The following is a 17,663-nucleotide window of genomic DNA, read 5'->3' as shown; positions in this document are numbered from 1 at the left end:
AGTTACTCCAGGGTCTCGGAGGGGCGCTACCTGGAAGGGAATGAGCTAAGACAGAAGAAGGAGGCCAAGCAGATTTGTCAAAGCCTCCGTTTATTAGGGACGGGTTACAGTTTATATATGGTAAGGAATGGGGGGTAGGGTAACTGGATTCTTGCCGCGTGTTTCCGGTCACGTAGCTCGGTTGGACAGACAGGCCAGAAGTCACAAGTTGCCACACCTGGTTCCCTGGATAGCTGGAATGTGAGGCGGGTTCCGCTAAGATTAACAGTTAATTGGATGAGGGGCATTCTGTCAATAGAACATAATTATGGGTGTGAGGTTCTCTGCAGACTCTCCAGGGTGATGGTTCCTGTAATGATTGTTAGAGGGGAAATGGCTCCTGACAATAGACAAGGCTTTGGAGCCACTGAGTGACACCACAGAGCTTTGATCCTAGTGGTGTAGAAATAAGGAACCAAGTCCTGAAGGGCAGAGTGAGAGGGAGGTGGCTCTGCACAGCTCCTCATCCTGTGGAAGAATGGCAAACCTCAGAGACAAACATCGTATTCAGTGTGGTAAATGGGCCCTTAGTCCTGCCAGATCAGAGACACGGAAAAGTGGTTTTGGAAAGATGCATCCTCCTGTGTTTAGCAGAGGGAGTTTACCTCTTTAATGTCTATGACCATGGCAAAGAGAGGTAATCTGGTAACCATAGTAACTCAAGCTGTTTCCCGAGCTGGGATTTAATGACCACTGGCAGTAAGGGCTATATTTCATCATTTTCTGACCCTTTCAAGGCTACAGAAATCGTTTTCCCTAGTATAATTTGGAAACGTTTTTGATTGTTTTACAAACATCTCTTGGCATTTTCTCCCACAGGCTTCTCAACAATAACCAGATCAAGAGGATTCCCAGTGGTGCCTTTGAGGACCTGGAGAACCTAAAATACCTGTAAGTTGTGGGGCGGCTTTCAGCCCTACAAACGTGCTGTCTTTAGAGTATTTAAACGTAGAAGTAAGGCTTGTCCTGTTTGGGGGTTACTGTAAAGACACCATCCCACATGTCTTTCAGTTTCAGTTTTAGGTGAGTGAGATTCTACAGCGTGTTGTCGTCTGTATAAGTGATAGGCGACGTGGGCTGAGTGACACGCACATATGTACTGCCTTTGGCAGCTGTGGGCTGGGCGCTATGACTTTCCAGGGTGGGCGGGGCAGTGCACACACACAGCCCCCTGGGGTATACGCACAGAGAAACGCATGCTGTAGCTGATGAGGTCTCAGCTGCTTTTCCAGCTGTAGTTGGGTTCTGACTGCAAAGTGCTAATTTCTCTGGAGTGTCACTAATTTCCGGTAATGTTTTCATCTTCCTGAATTCTGCCTCTTTTGATTTTTATCTAGTGAAGTGTTTTTTATTTGAGTATTTGCTTTTATGGTTCAGATCATCTCTTACTTGTTGAAGTCAGCGATGAAGTTTAGAAAATCGTTATTCTTTAAAAACATGTTTAAACGCCAGGAGTGTTGTTTATGAGTCTAACACTTGAGGACCCCCTCAAGTTTAAGGTTAGCCTGGGGTCACAGAGGAATATCCTGTCTTGGACCAGCTTAGTACCCTGCCTAGGTGCTTAGTGTAAATGGGAAGAGTTGAGGAAAAGATGGTGTCGTATGGTTGTGCCCAGAATAAGAACAATTCTTTTAGGACCTTAGCTGCTGACTTCCCAAAGTGAGCCATGTTGTCAGTTATTTTTGTCAGGGAAATCCACACCATAATGCATGGAAACACCTTGGTTTTGAGCTTTTTTTTTTTTTTTTTTTTAATCTTTTTTTTTTTTTTTTTTTTTTCACTGTTGATGTGTACTGGAAATCAGTTTTGACCTGAGATGCCGGTGGACCTCCCTACCGCTCTGTTTACTGGAATACATTTTCCTCAGTGCCAGTGTTGTTTGCAAACCCTGCCCCCAACTCCTTTGGCATAGGTACTCTCGGGGCTGATGCTTGCAGCCAGGATGGCAGGCTTCTGCTCCCAACTTTTGCTGTTGACCTCCTTGTTGTTGCCGTGCAAGTTCTACCAGGGAGGATTGATTTCCTGGAAAGTGGAGTCAGCTGATGCCAGCATCGCTGTGCATGCACCTGCATTTTTAACCTTTTTATGTTTCACTTTGTTTTTCCTTCTGAGAATACACTCAGTCTCAAGAAGTTTGGGGTACTGTCTTCCACAACGTCTTTTAAACCATACGTGCTGGCCTTACCTTTGGCTGCTTCCCTTCCAAACAGCCATACTCTGGCTTCTCTCCCTCCCCTAGCTTAGAGTGGGGTCAGGACAGTAGGTCTCCATAGAGACAGTTACACCAGGTCACACGGGGAGACAGGCTGCCAAAACTGGAGCCCAATGCCTCCCGCAGTGTGCTTTGTGCAGGTCCCTGCTGGCTTTGTCCTCCAGTTCCCTGGGAGATCACATTGGGAGAGCACGTTGAACATCAATATAATAATAGTATTTTACATGTTTAAGAATATGCCTAGGGGCTGAAGAGATGGTTCAGCTGTTGAGAACACTGGCCGTTCATCTAGAGGACTCAGGTTCCAGTCCTAGAACCCACATGGCAGCTTGCAAATGTCTCTAACTCCAGTTCAAGGGATTCTGACACCCTCACACAAGGCGTACATGCAGGCAAAACACCAACACACATCAAATAAATAAATAAATAAATAAATATTTTTAAAAAGAAAAAGATTATGTCTAAAGTTTATTATTTCAGCCTTGTGGATATTGGTTAATTTTTTTTTTAACTTTGCGTAGTCCTTATTTTCTGGACCGCCATTACTTCTATTCAGGCACTGGTCACCTGCTTCATTTCTTTATTTCCCAATGATGAGATGGCTGCTTGAGACAGAGTACATGGTACAAGGATCAAGTGTAAAATAAGAAATTACAATGAATTATTAGAACATCAACTTTTTTTTATTCTTAAGGAAATGAATTGTGCTCCGGTGTCTTTTGTTTTTAAATGTCTTGTTTTGTGGTACTGGGCATGGAATCTAGAGATTTGCCCCTCCACCTTTTAGCTGTACCCCCAGTACCACAGTGTCTTTATAAACACACACATTCATATAAATTAGTTGGACTGAATTATTTACATACCCCTCACAATGACTCTGTCTCCCTGTATTAGAAGAAGGCCACATTCTTTGGTGTTTTGCTTTAAGAAGTGGACACAGGAGGCTGTGGTAACTCAGGCCTAAGAAGTGGACATGTACCAGGAAGTTGCTAAAACCCTTGTGCATAGTTACTTAGCTCAGCGATTCTGTCCATTTAAGAAACTGGGGTGCAGAAAGGTTGAGTTTTTACTATAGGTGCATGGTTTCAAAGAGCCTGGAGGACCAATTCCTGATAGGCTTTTGTTGTAGGTGCTGGGCTGTTGTTGGGTCCTGGGTGCTAAAGTTTACGGTTCTTTGGGGGGCCACTTTAGTGATTCTCACGGAAGGAAGGGGTGAGACCCTTTGAGAAGGTCCAGTCCCATGAAGTGGGATTTTGAACATGTCGTACCCCAAGAATTAAGACAAAGAATGTTGTCTGTTTTTAATTTTATTTCCCTTTTTCTCACACATCTTTTTGTTTGTTGCTATTCATATTTTTCAGTTTTAATTTTCTATGTTTATTAATGTTAGCTCACAAAGGACTGGGTTTTATTATGGCGTCTTCATACACAGGTGTCATGACGCTTTCTCATTGGTTCCTAGACTCCATTGCCCTCAGTGTGCCTTCTCTCCCACTGACTTCCCCCTTCCATCAACCCCAACTTCTGCTCTGTCCTTACCGAAATTCATTACTCCCTCTGCTTCCCACTTCCCTTAATGTCCCATTCTCTGTTTCCATGATATCCTTTTTAATTTCATCATACAACACACACACACCCTTGATGTATGTTCATGGAAAGTAGATGAACACAGTAGTAACAGTAGATGCTGAGCCATCAGCTTGAAGTGTAAGTTTCTCCTGCAGAGAGTTTGCCTTTGACTTGACCTCTGCCTGAGTCACAAATGAGGACAAACCATTTATAATAAAGGACATGGCAGACCCACCAATCCCGGAGGGCAGGGAAATCATCTCTAACTCATAGTGCCCTCCAGAGCCACCCAGATAGCTACCAAGGTGTGGGTGCTGAGGGACAGTGCAGGCCTGGCTTGTCCACATGTTAAGATGTCACACTGAGGTAGCTCCAGCACACATTCTGGGTAGCTCCTTCCGGAACCATGGCACTTCACAGTGGCAATGCTTGCCTATGCTGAGTCAGGTTGGGGTTTCTCTGCAGAGGATCAGGGGTTTGTATTTGGTCACCCTTCATGCAGAACGAAGGCGAAGGAACCTATGGAAGGATCATTGTATCCTGCTCCCACGGACTGTTGAAGGACCCTGAGTTAGGAACGTCACACAGTGCTCCTGTTAGCACGAAATATAATATAAAGTCCCTTCTTAGATTATAGGCCAATCCAAACAGACTCTGTGGCACACATGACTCTTGGGAAGGAGTCATCTGCTGTAGAAGAATGGGCTTTGGGTGCGAGAGGAATTCAAGACACCCTGTTTTCCCAGAGCTGTGCTGGTGTTTCTTTTTCGTTGAAAGCGCTGGCTGTGATCTTACAGTCAATGCCTTGTACATGTGTAGAGAAATCATTTTATCTTCTCAGGCTTGGAAGCAGATGTCAGGACCTCAGTAGACACATAGGAGAATCTGTGGACCCCCTTGCTCTTGATCCTTGAAGTTAAGAGAAGTTGACTATTGAGAGTGGCCTGGTACCCGCAGCGTAATGTCTTGTTTGTGCCCTCCTGCAGTCATTGATTTTAAACTGTTCTCCTTGTGTCTGCTCAGTCCTTCCCCCCTGGAGGTGAACGCTCATGTGTATGCTAATACTCCTCCATGTTTCTTGTTTCAGCTATTTGTACAAGAATGAGATCCAGTCAATTGACAGGCAAGCATTTAAGGGACTTGCCTCTCTAGAGCAACTGTAAGTGTCCCCTCCCTGCCATCTGCCTTCCTGCCTCCCTTAGGGACAGATGACTGATTGCATGATGCATGTCTGTACTTCCCGGGGTGCAGGGAGGATGTGCATGACGAGGAGAAGCAGCAGTGGGCGTTTTTCACCCACCTTGCTACCCTGCGCCCACCCGAGAGCAGACATTGCTGTGTTTCATCTCTGCACCAGAGCCTGGCCCTGGGTTCACCATTTGCAGGAACGGGAACGTAACTTGCTTTCCTGTCCAACAGTAAGAAATTTGGTGTTCACGTGGTGGTGGAAACACAGACATGCAAACAAGCCCAAGGTAGATTCTGTTGTGGTAGGAGTGTCCAGCAGGGGACAGGATCTGTGTTCAGAGCCATGTGCGGTTTCGGCCATGGGGTGCCATTCTTTTGGAGACCACATGCCTTACCCCCTTGTAGGTGCTGAGTGTGCCAAAGTGCCCTCTGTTTCCTTAGCCACACATGAACTTGCACTTTGTTATAAAATAAGTCATTGTGCTTTTTGTTTTGTTTTGTTTTTATCTGCATGAGGTTCCAGTAAAGTTGTGAAGGATTTTCTGGTTTATGTGTCTGGCTAGCGACCTTCCACACAGTAAGCTGAGGCAATCCTTGTGGGATTTTAGGCTATCTTGGCTTTACAATTTCATGGATGGAAAACAGCTGTTAGATGTACTGAAGGAGTAGCCTTGCACTCTAGTCCTGTGCCTGTTCCCGTGTTATCCTGGAGGACCGGCACAGCTGGGTCCGGGCAGCAGCAGGCAGGGCTGTGCGCTGCAGCAGCCCGTGTGGTACACCTCTAGCCACATAGGAGCTTAGTCATTAGGCAGGTCTGGGAGCCTAGGGAGGGGCACACGCGTGTTCAGAAGAGATTATTTGTAAGGCCTTGCATAAATTTCTTCAGACAGATGAAACAAGGAATCCAGGTTTATTGCAAAAACTCCTGGAAATCTGGAGACTCGGCTGCTGTGGGCATTTACAAAGACGCCCATTCTGTTTTCACGAAGTCATCCTGGTACCTAGCTGGCAGCAAGTCCAGTGACAGAGCCCAGCCAGGGGGAATAAAGAGCAAGCGGGTTTGAGTGACTTCTGTGAAGTAGCCTGTGAGGCTTTCTGGTGACAGGGAGCAGCATTCTGAGTCAGTAGGGGTTTTAGAAAACCCCATACTAGGGGAGGAAGGTTGCTGCTGCTGGGGTTCAGCTTTCTTTCTGAGAACTGAGTACCATAGTGGACTTGGGGGCATGGCCAGAGGAGCAGGTCAGTGTGTCAAAAAGGCCTCAGGCCTCAGGCTCTGTCTGAGGTCTGTGTGGAGTCTGCAACTGGGAAGAGAGTGCCTGCTGGCTCTACCTCAGACTCTTCCCTCGCCTGCAGAAGTTGCAGGTCCTAGTCACTCAGCAGGGACAGTGGGAACCATGAGGCAGGGGAAGCCTGGGTGGAGAGCCCTGGGGCTGTGCTGGGATCCACTGTGCATTTTCAAATCGGTCCTCAGGGGACCCTCATCATCCTCTCTTTGCCACACACTGAGTCAGCAATGGTGCTCCGTTTCCATGAGGAGTCACTCCCTGTCCTCCATTTTCTCAGCTGTACAGTGAAGGGTGATGGTGCCCAGATTCTACCTGGAGCCCCAGCAGTCCAGAGGTTTGCAAACTCTGAAAACCACTGTCCCTGGTGCTTCTTAGGGCAGGATGTCTGAGGCCCACCTGTCCACACTTCACGCAGGATAAAGGGCTTTGAACACAAACCGTGCTACCTGCCCTGGGGGTCTCGAATATCCCGCTTTTGTTCCCGCTTCTTCTTCCATCTTAGCTGAGGACTCACAGGTTCAACCAGAGACTCCCCAGAAGCTCCCCAGTGTTGGCAGTTCATGTGAGCCCCCGGGGCGTGGGGACTATAAGGAACTGGTCACAGCTTCCTAGCACACACCAGGCACACATGATGGGGACTGAGGATTTCTCTTTGGTCCTGCCTCCTTTGGTATTCTTGCATCAGATTTAGTGCTGGAGCAATCGCTGACCTCAATGTCCTTTCTCTTTCTTGTCTTGCAAACACATTGTCGCATGGGAGTGAGGGGTACACTCCTGCACCCAAGGAGGGTCAGGGGGGCCATGGTGCTGTGTGCCCAAGGAAGGAGAGGCAGACTGTAGACTGTGGCCCCCAGAGTTTAGGAGGCTCTGGGTTAGTTATGCCTGGGGAGTGGCCAGGGAAAGAAACTCATCTGGGAACCCAGAAGTCATGCTAATCTCGGAGCTAATAAAAATGAGTTCGGAGAACAAGGCTTTATGTGGAGTTGTGGTGAACTAGGCTGCGTGTTGGCTCCACTGCTTGTTTCTGTCTCTGGCCCTTATTTGAACGGAAGTATCTGTTACCATGGCTACCTGCGTGAAGGCTTTTCTCTAGGCCAATGAAATCTGGGTAGGAAAGATGACCAATGTTTTATTGAGCGGAAAAAAGTCCCACCAACTTTCAAAATGAGCAAACTAGCTTTCGGGAGAATGGAATGGTAAATTGTTTGAACTAAGGAGACATCTTAAATAGAAAGAAGTATGGACTCTGGGTATTCTGTATGACTAAGGACCCCAGGGAAGTTCACCACCTCATCTCATCTCCTGCCTGGGTGCCTGGTTCTATAACTACTGTGTTCTCAGTGTCACATGGAAGCATTGACCGCTTAGAGCGAAGGAGTCCTGTGCACGCCCATGGACAGGGGTCCTGTCTGCTAGGCTGCTTTTGGTTCTTCCTTGTTACCTGTCGCTGGGTATTTTATAGATTGATATGAAGTGGCTGGGCCACTATCCTGACCACTTGGGTTCATGGAGACCCAGGGCTTGCTAAGTCCTGTGTGGGTCAAGCGACTATAAGACAGCCTGACTGCTCTCACCTGTGTCTTCCTGTCTCCACACCAGTACAGAGCACAGGGCAGTACCTAGTGACATGTGGATGTGTGGAAAAAATGTCGGAGCCAAAATTCTGGGTTGTAAAGTTCGGTAGGTCGTTCACGTTGTGCCGCTTTTTCAATCCCCTAGGTACCTGCACTTCAATCAGATAGAAACTCTGGACCCGGAATCCTTCCAGCACCTGCCGAAGCTGGAGAGATTGTGAGTTCAGCTTCTCTCTTTAATTTGTAGTCGGGGCCCAGCTCATGCTGCCAGAACGGTCAATGTTTGCTTGACACTTCTTGGTCTGAAATTGATCTCTTGGCTAATAATCGGAAGTAGGCGTCTAGGCCTGGTAATAAAATAGGAAAGAGATCCAGTTATTTCTTGACCTGAAGCACATGGCTATCAAATTCACTCATACTAAGGAAACACAATGGATGAGACATTTGACCTCTTGGGCTCCTTTTGGCATGCTTAGGAAGTTTCGCGTGTTTGTTTGTTTCTCATGTAGCTTTGTTCTATTTTCTCTTTCCACAGATTTTTACACAACAACCGTATTACACACTTGGTTCCTGGGACATTCAGCCACTTGGAGTCTATGAAAAGGCTGTAAGTGTGCTTTTGGGTGTCTGCTGCCTGCAATGTCTGTGGGACGCCCTCTCTCCTAGTTCATTCATCTGGACCGTTCTCTGGTCTGGCCAAAGAATCTCCAGCTCCAGAAAAGTCTTCAGAGACATCTAAATGTCGGGAAGGCGGGCCTGTTGAGTCTATTTCGGTGTGAAGAGGCGGGCAGATGACTCACGTGTACCAGCAGGCTGGTTCGCTAATAAGGATCTTGAGACAGTGTTTAAAATGACGTTTAAATTCCCCCAATTAAGTTTTAATTGTGAGGTACATATTTTATTGGTGAGGATGGCAGAGTGGAAGCATCTTCATGTTTAGGCCTCCAGTTCCTTTTTTTGAAATTCGTTTACCTGAGTCAACAGATTGGTGCCTACTCGCTTTTCTTTTAAGGCCTCCTGAAATCAGCTTTGCATACTTACTATTATAATAGAATCAAGGTATTTTAGTGCTCATGGAGTTTTTTAACAGCCTTGATTGTTGTCCTGTGGTCTCTATAGAGCACTTGCCTAGTTAAGGTGTTACTGAACTGTGCAGTGTCTCTAATGGGCTCCAGCACTCATGACTTCATCTCTGAGTAAGCTGTTGCGTTATCATCCATGAATCAAAACCTCTGTCTTCAGAAAAGAAATTACTAGACAAGGTGAATCCACATTCAGGGTAGGAAGACAGGACGAAAACTCTTATCTCTGGTGGATAAATGGAAAGGAAGACGTTGGCACATATATGTCAGGGAGGCCCAAGGCAAAGGATGGGGCGACCCGTGGACTAGCTTGCTGATGGATTTCCCAGTGTACAGCTGCTCTTGTAGGGGAATGCCAGCCCTTCTAGCCCAGCACATTCCTTATCTGGCTGGCTCTGCACTGCTCAACATGAACAGCCTAGATTTGGAGATCAAGGCTAAGCTCGTAAGAGTTGCCCTTTGCCCTTACTGAAAGGCCCACTTCCATGGAGCTGTCTAGATGGTATGTGACCTCCTTCTAGCTCACTCAGATGGCTGGGGTAGACTGGGCACTTGTGCCATGCTGAATTGCCCACCCAGACTCTCTGCTGCCCCCTTGGTCCTGTTTGGACTGTAGGGTCTTGCTATTCAGAAGTGGATTGCAGACTGGTTACCCCAGTAAGTGACAGCTCTTGTCCAACCCAGTGCCCATTTCTTACCTGAGCTTGGGGTGGTACATCTTATTTGCCGTATTTCTGCTAGGGGATATTGATTTGTGGAGTGGTACCAGTTCTGGGTCCCCGTCGCCTCTGAGCTAATGCCCTGGACATTTGTGAAGTAAGCATTTGTCTTGCCCTGGGGTACCAGGTTGTGGAGTGTGTACCTTGTAGTGGTTTTATGCAGAATTCAATCCCTATAATTGGTCATGGTCCCCAGTTAGTTCCTGTGCCCATTTAAGTCACTCTTAGGGTGGAAATGGCTTGCCTCTTTACATCTGATAATATTCAGACCATGTGCCTCATGGCCTATCAGGGTGGAGCAATTTTCACAGTGAGGGATCCTGCCGGCTCTAGCTAGGGAGGCAGAGTTTGTCCTCACAGTGCCGTTACCCTGGAGCTGCCTCAGCCACGAGATAGAACTCTGCTGTTTGATGCTCCCATAGATACAAACTACTCTGGAACATTGTTGTGACCTGTCACTGACTCTCAGGAAAGTCCACAACTTGTCTAACTCATGCTTGCCATGTTTTTTTGTTTGTTTTGCTTTTGCTGTGTTCAGATTGAACCTACGGCCTCCAGCATGGTGGGCAAATGTTCTCCTACTGGGTTAAATCCACAGCCCATTCCTGGGTTTGAAGCTAACTGTTTGGTCACTGGTTGACTTTACTTCTTCAGGGCTTTAGACTCTCAGGCTTTTCTGTAGATACTTGACCATTACCACCCCTCTCAGCCCTTCAGATTCTTTCCTATGAAAACTAATTCCTTGCATGATCAACGCCCAGATGCTCATCATCTTTGGCATCCCTTGAGGCTCCAGAACCTGGCGGTTGATCTCCCTAGGATGGGTCAAAGTCTCCTTAACTCCTGGATATCTTCATGACTTCTTTCCCTAGGCGATTGGACTCAAATGCGCTTCACTGCGATTGTGAAATACTGTGGTTGGCAGATCTGCTGAAGACCTACGCTCAGTCTGGGAACGCGCAGGCAGCAGCCACCTGCGAGTATCCGAGACGCATCCAAGGACGCTCTGTGGCTACCATCACTCCAGAAGAGCTGAACTGTGGTGAGTGGGTCCTGGAATCTCTGCTGAAGGACCAGTATGACCCCAGGAATCCAGACTTACCCCAGATATTGCAGATGGACTGACTTGTCTTCTGTCATAGAAGGCTAAAATTTGGAGAAGACAGAGTATCATTTTTGCAGGGTGTCTGTGTTGAGATATGTATTTGGGCCTTGCAGTATCACCTGGTCGTGAGGATTCTGATTTGGGTTCCCGTCTCTGTGAGCCTCATGTTTCTCCATGGTGTTCATTTCTTACATGTAGAACGACCCCGGATCACATCAGAGCCACAGGACGCAGATGTCACATCAGGGAACACAGTGTACTTTACCTGCAGGGCTGAGGGAAACCCCAAACCTGAGATCATCTGGCTTCGAAACAAGTGAGTTGTGTGTAGAGCAGAAATGTCCCTGAAGCCCTGGGGGCCATATCAGGAGGAGCCTATGTATTCCCATAGGGCTCCCCATCCTTGACAGACACCTTCCTCTTCTATGTAGGGAGACGGAAAGGAAGAAAAGATTCCATACCTTCCCTCTTCCATACAGTAGCTGACTGGAGCCTGAGTTACTGGGCAAAGGCCTTTCTCCCCACTGGGACTCATTCCTTGTAGGCCACAGGTCTCTTTCCCCTGGTCTATCACTGACCTGGCAGCATTTTGGAACTTTCTTACCCCATCAAGTGGGAGGTGGGGAAATGCTGTATGTTTATTCATGCCTACCTGTTCTCTAGCCAAGGCCTCTAGTGTTTCAAGATGTAGTAAGGTTTTGGACCTGAGCCATGCTGATGGACTTTTTGGGGTTAGAGGCAGCTGATGTCATTGGTCCATGTCTTCTTTGAGACCTGAGTTTGCAGGCTATAATGAGTCTACACAGTCCCTCTTGGGCTTCTGGAGTCTTGTCCTGTGTAAATGAGCTTCTCTTCATTCTGCAAACTGCCTCTCACCTTGTAGCAGTTGTTCATGGACGGCAGAAGAGGTTGTCTGCATGCTGGCACTCGGGCCCAGCTGTGGGAGCATCCCTCCAGCTGGATCTGAGAGCTGGGTGTTGGGTTCAGTGTGGGAGGGGAACGGGCACAGAGAGTAGGGAAGAGGGGTTGGAGCAGGCACTAATGATAATGATATAGGCCAGACCCAGTCTAGAATATGGTCAAGATGCCTAGTGATAGGACTTGTCTGTAGTGACATGAAGCATCTTTAAACTTAGATTTTGAAGGTGAAATCCTTAGAGGGAAATCCTGAACACAAAAGCCTCATGTAATTGCCTCTTATATCCGTTTGTGCCAAGAGTGAGAATTGCACTCATGGTCTGGCTCGCAGTGTGTTCATGCCAAACTCACTGGCTATGTCCAGCCATTGGGAAGCAGATAGGCCTCCTTGACAACATCACTAGCCAAGTTCAGGAACAGAAGGTTCAGATACTGACTGTCAAGTTATCCTTGTTCCAGCAGAGACCCAGATTCCACAGCCAACAGGAACCTCTCTTAGGTAAAGTTCTGTTAACAGACAAAGCAAATAAAAGAGTGGACCCTCAATGTTTGGGAGAGTTCAGGGGCACAGTGGAAAGATGCAACAGAGTCGTGAGGACCACAGGATTGTGCCAGGTTTTGAGTTGGTCACATTGATCTTGGATCCAAGCTGTGCAGGGGAGAAATGTGAGAGACGTTCATCCTTTGAAAACCTCCATGTCATTGGGTGGCTCTGGGGCTGATGGGAGTGAAAATCAGGGGCAACTCCAGGAGGGTTTCTAAAGTGTTAGAATGTTGACAGAGTTTTCTCTGCCCGGTTCCCACAGTTGTTGTGTCCCAAAGAAAATCACAGTCGGGAGGCAGAGGCAGGCGGATTTCTGTGAGTTCGAGACCAGCCTGGTCTACAGAGCTAGTGCCAGGACAGGCTCCAAAGCCACAGAGAAACCCTGTCTCGAAAAACAAAAAAACAAAAAAAAAAAAAAAAAGAAAAGAAAAGAAAAGAAAATCACACAGAGGTCTACATTAGTTATAAACTGATTGGCCCATTAGCTCAGGCTTCTTATTAACTCTTAGAACTTACATTAGCCCATTGTTCTTATCTGTGTTAGCCATATGGCTCAGTACCTTTTTCAGTTGGGCAGGTCACATCTTGCTTCTGTGTCTGGACAGGACTCCAGAGGTAGCTTCCCTCTTCCCAGAATTCTCCTGTTCTCATTGTCCTGCCTCTACTTCCTGTCTGGTTGTCCCTCCTATATACTTCCTGCCTGGCTACTGGCCAATCAGCATTTATTTAAAATATAATTGACAGAATATAGACAATTGTGCCTCACCATTGTGTTAAACCGGGGAGGAAGGAGCATCAGTATGGCTCAAGCCCCTCATACCTTCAATTTGTAAATGGAAGACATGGTACTTAAGTTAAAAATACAAAACTAAACATGGCAAGACCTTGCGTCAGAGTCCCAAGGCCTTCCCTCTGGTGCCAGCTCTGCTTGCTGCTCACTAACTGAGATTCCCTGGCATTCCTGCTGCTGACCCACAAGCACCCAGATGAAGGAGCTAAGAGAGGAGCCCTGGAGGTGGTTTTGTTTGTTGGAGACAGAATTTCATGCATTTCAGGTTGGGTTCTAACTTGCTATGTAGTGGAGGAGGACCTTGAAGTTCGGATTCTTCTGCCTCTACCTCTCAATACTAAGATTATAGGTATGGGAGTAATACCTAGCTTCTTGGTTTTAATTATATAAAACTGTGTTTCTACATTTAAAAAAATTACAAAAATAAGGGAAATGTTTTATTTGCATTCTCCATTAGGTTAATGTTTTTCTTGTTTGGAATTAGGACCACATTCAAGCATTTAGACTGGGCGTGTAATAGTGAACACATATGTGTACTTAACTAGACATGACTGCTAAGTCACAGTTGCTGATGGGGACATACCTGGAAGGTCGTCACTCTTGTTCTCTGGGCCTGGCATGTGTCACCTGCTTTCCAGAGCGTTAGAGCCCACTGTAGGACTGACCCCTGGGAGGGGTACAGTATCTGCTTGAGCAGTGAGCACACCGGTTTCTGTCTCCATAGCAATGAGCTGAGCATGAAGACGGATTCACGCTTAAACTTACTGGACGACGGCACACTGATGATCCAGAACACACAGGAGGCCGATGAGGGGGTCTACCAGTGCATGGCAAAAAATGTGGCTGGCGAGGCAAAAACCCACGAAGTGACCCTCAGGTACTTGGGGTCTACAGGTGAGTGAGTATGTGGCATGTGAGGGTCACCCTAACCACCCACTTCTTGCTCCTTTCTTTGCACTCCAACTCAATGAAGTCTGCAATGGTAAAGTTCCCATCCCAAGTGACTCACAGGATTCCTGAAACATAAGGTCATATAGGTCATTCTAACCTGCCTCAGACCCATGGCAGCCCCCTGCTGCAGGGGCAGCCCCAGAAGCTCTGAGTTACTACTACAGGTAAGACATGGCCTTGGAACCAGGAGAGGCTGCTGTGTGTCACTGCAGGTTCCTGCACAGCCACATGCTTTGGGGCACTGAGGCCTCTGTTTGCCAAGGGCTTTAATTATTCAAAGTAAACTTTAAAATACTGATTTTTATTTAGCATACCTATGCTGAAGTGCTTGCATATAATATTTAAAGTGTAAAACATCTGTCCAAACCAGAGGAAACACAGCTGTGGCCTTTACACCACTGCTACACAGGCACAGGCCCTGTTCTGTCCTTGGCCTCTGATCACTGTGGAGCCAGACACTGGAACACCATAACCCAGCAGTTCTCAACCTATGGGTCACAATCTCTTTGGAATTGTTTTTGTTTGTTTTCATTTTTTTTTAAAGAAAAGCAGCATAGAACATAATCTATAGCCTACAAGGAAAGCTGTATATATAGAGTCTCAACACAAACTAGAAGTGACTCCTGCTACTTATGTCAAATTTTGCAAAACAGTTTTTAGAGTGTTTTTTGGTTTTTTTTTTTTTTTTTTGGATTCCATGTTTATGGATAAGGGTTGTGGACCCAAAAGAAATAGCATAGGAGTTATAAAAAATAAAAGATACCTGTACATATGTCTTAATACAGACTTAAGAAATCTTGTGTAGGTTGATTTTCAAGAAGGGTAGCTTCCTCTCTTATATCCATGACTACCTACCTCTCTCCAGGCAGACTGTCAATGTCTGCTGCGGTCCCACTGTGTGTGAAAACCTTCCTAGCAGACATACTAGCGAAGGCGTGGATTCCTCCACTAGATTTAGCGTTGACACAATTTGCGTTTTTCTTTCTGTGATGAAAGGGATATTTTTATATGGTTTAAATATACCCTGCAATTTTTTGTGCCAATAATGACAACCACAAAGGTTTAATCAGGCTGCCAGGGTATTTATAATAAACAGAAGTAAAGGTTCTTCAGAGACTTTAGGGTCTGTCTGGAAGAAAAAAATACAGCTCTTCCATAGCGACCACTGTCTACAGGTTGCCTGCCTTTGGTTGACCCGAGTGTGGGCACCATTTTGTTTTCTGCACTTTTTTCCCCTGTGGACCCATGTGTGGCCCATTGTGGGGGTGAGTGGGCAACCTTGGCTGTTGATCCACGCATGCCTTGTACCGTGTTTGAAGCAAGGTCTCTTGTTGGTCACCACTATATACGACAAACTAGCTGGTCCTCTAGCTTCTAAGGATCCCACTTCTGCTTCCCATCTTGCCTTATGTGCGCTACAATGATACATCCTACCACATCTGAGCTTGTGTGTGCTGGGCATTTAAACCGAGACCCCTGTGTTCACATGGCAAGTGTCTTATTGCCTACGGAGCCATTTCCTCAGCCCCGTCTGCATATTTATGTTGGCAAGACAACAAAAAATTATGTAATTAAATGTTGGTTGTGCTTATTTTGGAAGCCGTTAGGGCGAGTGGACAGCCTGGACATCAAAAATGCCAAGTAGAAACCTTGCGAAGCTCTAAGAAATTAATTGACAATTTCTGTTTGTGACAGCCCGACCCACTTTTGTAATCCAGCCGCAGAACACAGAGGTGCTGGTGGGCGAGAGCGTCACTTTGGAGTGCAGCGCCACCGGCCACCCTCTGCCGCAGATCACCTGGACCAGAGGTGACCGGACACCCTTGCCGGTTGACCCTCGAGTGAATATCACTCCCTCTGGAGGGCTGTATATACAGAATGTGGACCAGAGTGACAGTGGGGAGTACACGTGCTTTGCGTCCAACAGTGTGGACAGCATCCATGCCACGGCCTTCATCATTGTACAAGGTGAGCATCCTTTTGTGCCGTCAGACTCTACTCTTTGCTTAGCTGCAACAGCCCCGGGGGCTTTGCGCCTCTTGTTACTTAATTTCCTCTTCCGCTTATCTTTGCTTTTAGAGACTAGGTCTTTCTAGCCTAGCCTGACCTTGAACATTCAGACCTCCTCTCCAGTGCTGGGATGAAGGTGTGCACCACCATGTCTAGCTATTTGGATCTGTATATATATGCATGCTTGTGTGAACATGCATATGTATATTTGTATATGGGTGGCTGTGCATCTATAAACCAGAGAACAATGTCAGGCATCATTCTGGTTTGGAATTTTGGGTTGTTGTTGTTGTATTTAAGACTGAGTTTCTCACTACCCTGGAAATCATCAAATAGGCTTGGCTGGCTGGCCAGGAAGCTTCATGGACCCACCTCCCTAGCACCATGCCCAATTTTGCTTTATGTGGCTTCTAGGAATTGAGCCATTTTTCCAGCTCCGCCTTCCTTTTTAAGATCTATAGTATCCATTCCATTTGGCCTAGCAAACATGATTTGGTGGTTAGACTGTTTTCTTTAGGAGAATAGGACTTTGAGGTTGCAGTGTACAGAGCTCCCAGGTACTGGCCTCTGTGAATGTGGACATGAATACCTGGGCACTGAAAGTGAATCAGGGCGTGTCATGCACACAGCTCTGAGTGCGAGCCGATGTTATGGTGCTAGTGAGTCAGTGTGTGAGCCTTGCATACAGTTTTGAATGTACTGACATTACAGTTATATGTATGCAGTATACACTGCCAAGGTCACAGTGGTCATGAGCCAGTATGAGCGCTCTGCATATAGCTGTGTCTTTTCTTAGATTACAAAGCCATATGCACCTTGCATATAGCTGTAAATGCAGACCAAAGTACGGATATCACCAAAGTCCAACTTGTAGGCCAGTGTGTTTTATTGGGGTCATTTACAGGAATATGGGTGAAGAGAAATAAATCAAAGTCAACTGCATCACAATGGCCCCCCCTACCCCCAAGCATGGGTAACAGCTCACTAAAGCAGGGAACTGGAGCATGCTGCACAGCCTGCAGACAGCTCAACAGGGTACAGAACATCCTTTTCAGCTAGCCCAGTTGTCTGAGCCTCACCCAAGCAGCTCAACCGTTTTTGATTTTTCTACCTGGCTCAACTGATCTTTGCTGTTTTGAGGCTGTTTGGCTGGTATCTGCTTCTTCCAGGTGGCTGGGACTGTCTGAGTGTCTTTTTCAAGTGTTATTGTTTATATAGTCTTGAGGAAGAAGCCTAGTGAGTCTGGTCAGTTTGGGGGACTTCCTGAAGCTCTTTTGAGTTATTTACTTCCGGCCTTCACAAACTTCCCTGTAGTAGTCTCCTTCCCCTTAGACGCCTCTTATGCCTTAAGTTTCCCTCCAAGATGGAAGGTTTTAATCTTGGAGGAACTGCGAAGACACACTTGGTACCCTTGGTCAAGTCCTTTTGCTGTGCTGCTAGTAGACACGGTGACTTTACAGGGTGTTGTCTCTAGTGTCACATTCCAGTGCTCTGTGCCCGCAGCCCTCCCTCAGTTCACCGTGACCCCTCAGAGCAGAGTGGTCATCGAAGGACAGACTGTGGACTTCCAGTGTGAAGCGAAGGGCTACCCTCAGCCCGTCATCGCCTGGACCAAGGGAGGTAAGATGTCACCCTGGACCATCTACCTTCTCGTTCATCTGGAACATGTGCTCTTG

At 46.8% G+C, this 17,663-nt stretch overlaps 1 protein-coding gene across 2 annotated transcripts in view; it reads left to right on the top strand.

The window, feature by feature from the left end:
- Pxdn (peroxidasin) overlaps window positions 1-17,663 on the top strand; it is an 86,229-nt gene that overhangs the window by 45,147 nt on the left and 23,419 nt on the right. The window contains exons 3-11 of one of the 2 annotated variants that reach the window (XM_050126520.1): window positions 859-930; window positions 4,908-4,979; window positions 8,014-8,085; window positions 8,404-8,475; window positions 10,542-10,711; window positions 10,973-11,090; window positions 13,751-13,920; window positions 15,673-15,945; window positions 17,491-17,607. In XM_050126520.1, the coding sequence (XP_049982477.1) occupies window positions 859-930; window positions 4,908-4,979; window positions 8,014-8,085; window positions 8,404-8,475; window positions 10,542-10,711; window positions 10,973-11,090; window positions 13,751-13,920; window positions 15,673-15,945; window positions 17,491-17,607 (1,136 nt within the window). The remainder of the gene's footprint in view (window positions 1-858; window positions 931-4,907; window positions 4,980-8,013; window positions 8,086-8,403; window positions 8,476-10,541; window positions 10,712-10,972; window positions 11,091-13,750; window positions 13,921-15,672; window positions 15,946-17,490; window positions 17,608-17,663) is intronic. The other variant, XM_050126521.1, reaches the window with a different exon arrangement.

This window comes from Alexandromys fortis, unplaced genomic scaffold (genome assembly GCF_014885135.2).
Source record: "Alexandromys fortis isolate MF-2015 unplaced genomic scaffold, M_Fortis_MF-2015_v1.1 scaffold_237, whole genome shotgun sequence".
Taxonomy (NCBI): domain Eukaryota; kingdom Metazoa; phylum Chordata; class Mammalia; order Rodentia; family Cricetidae; genus Alexandromys; species Alexandromys fortis.
The sequence above is the reverse complement of the archived record's forward strand: the minus strand, read 5'-3'. Positions and strand labels throughout refer to the sequence as shown.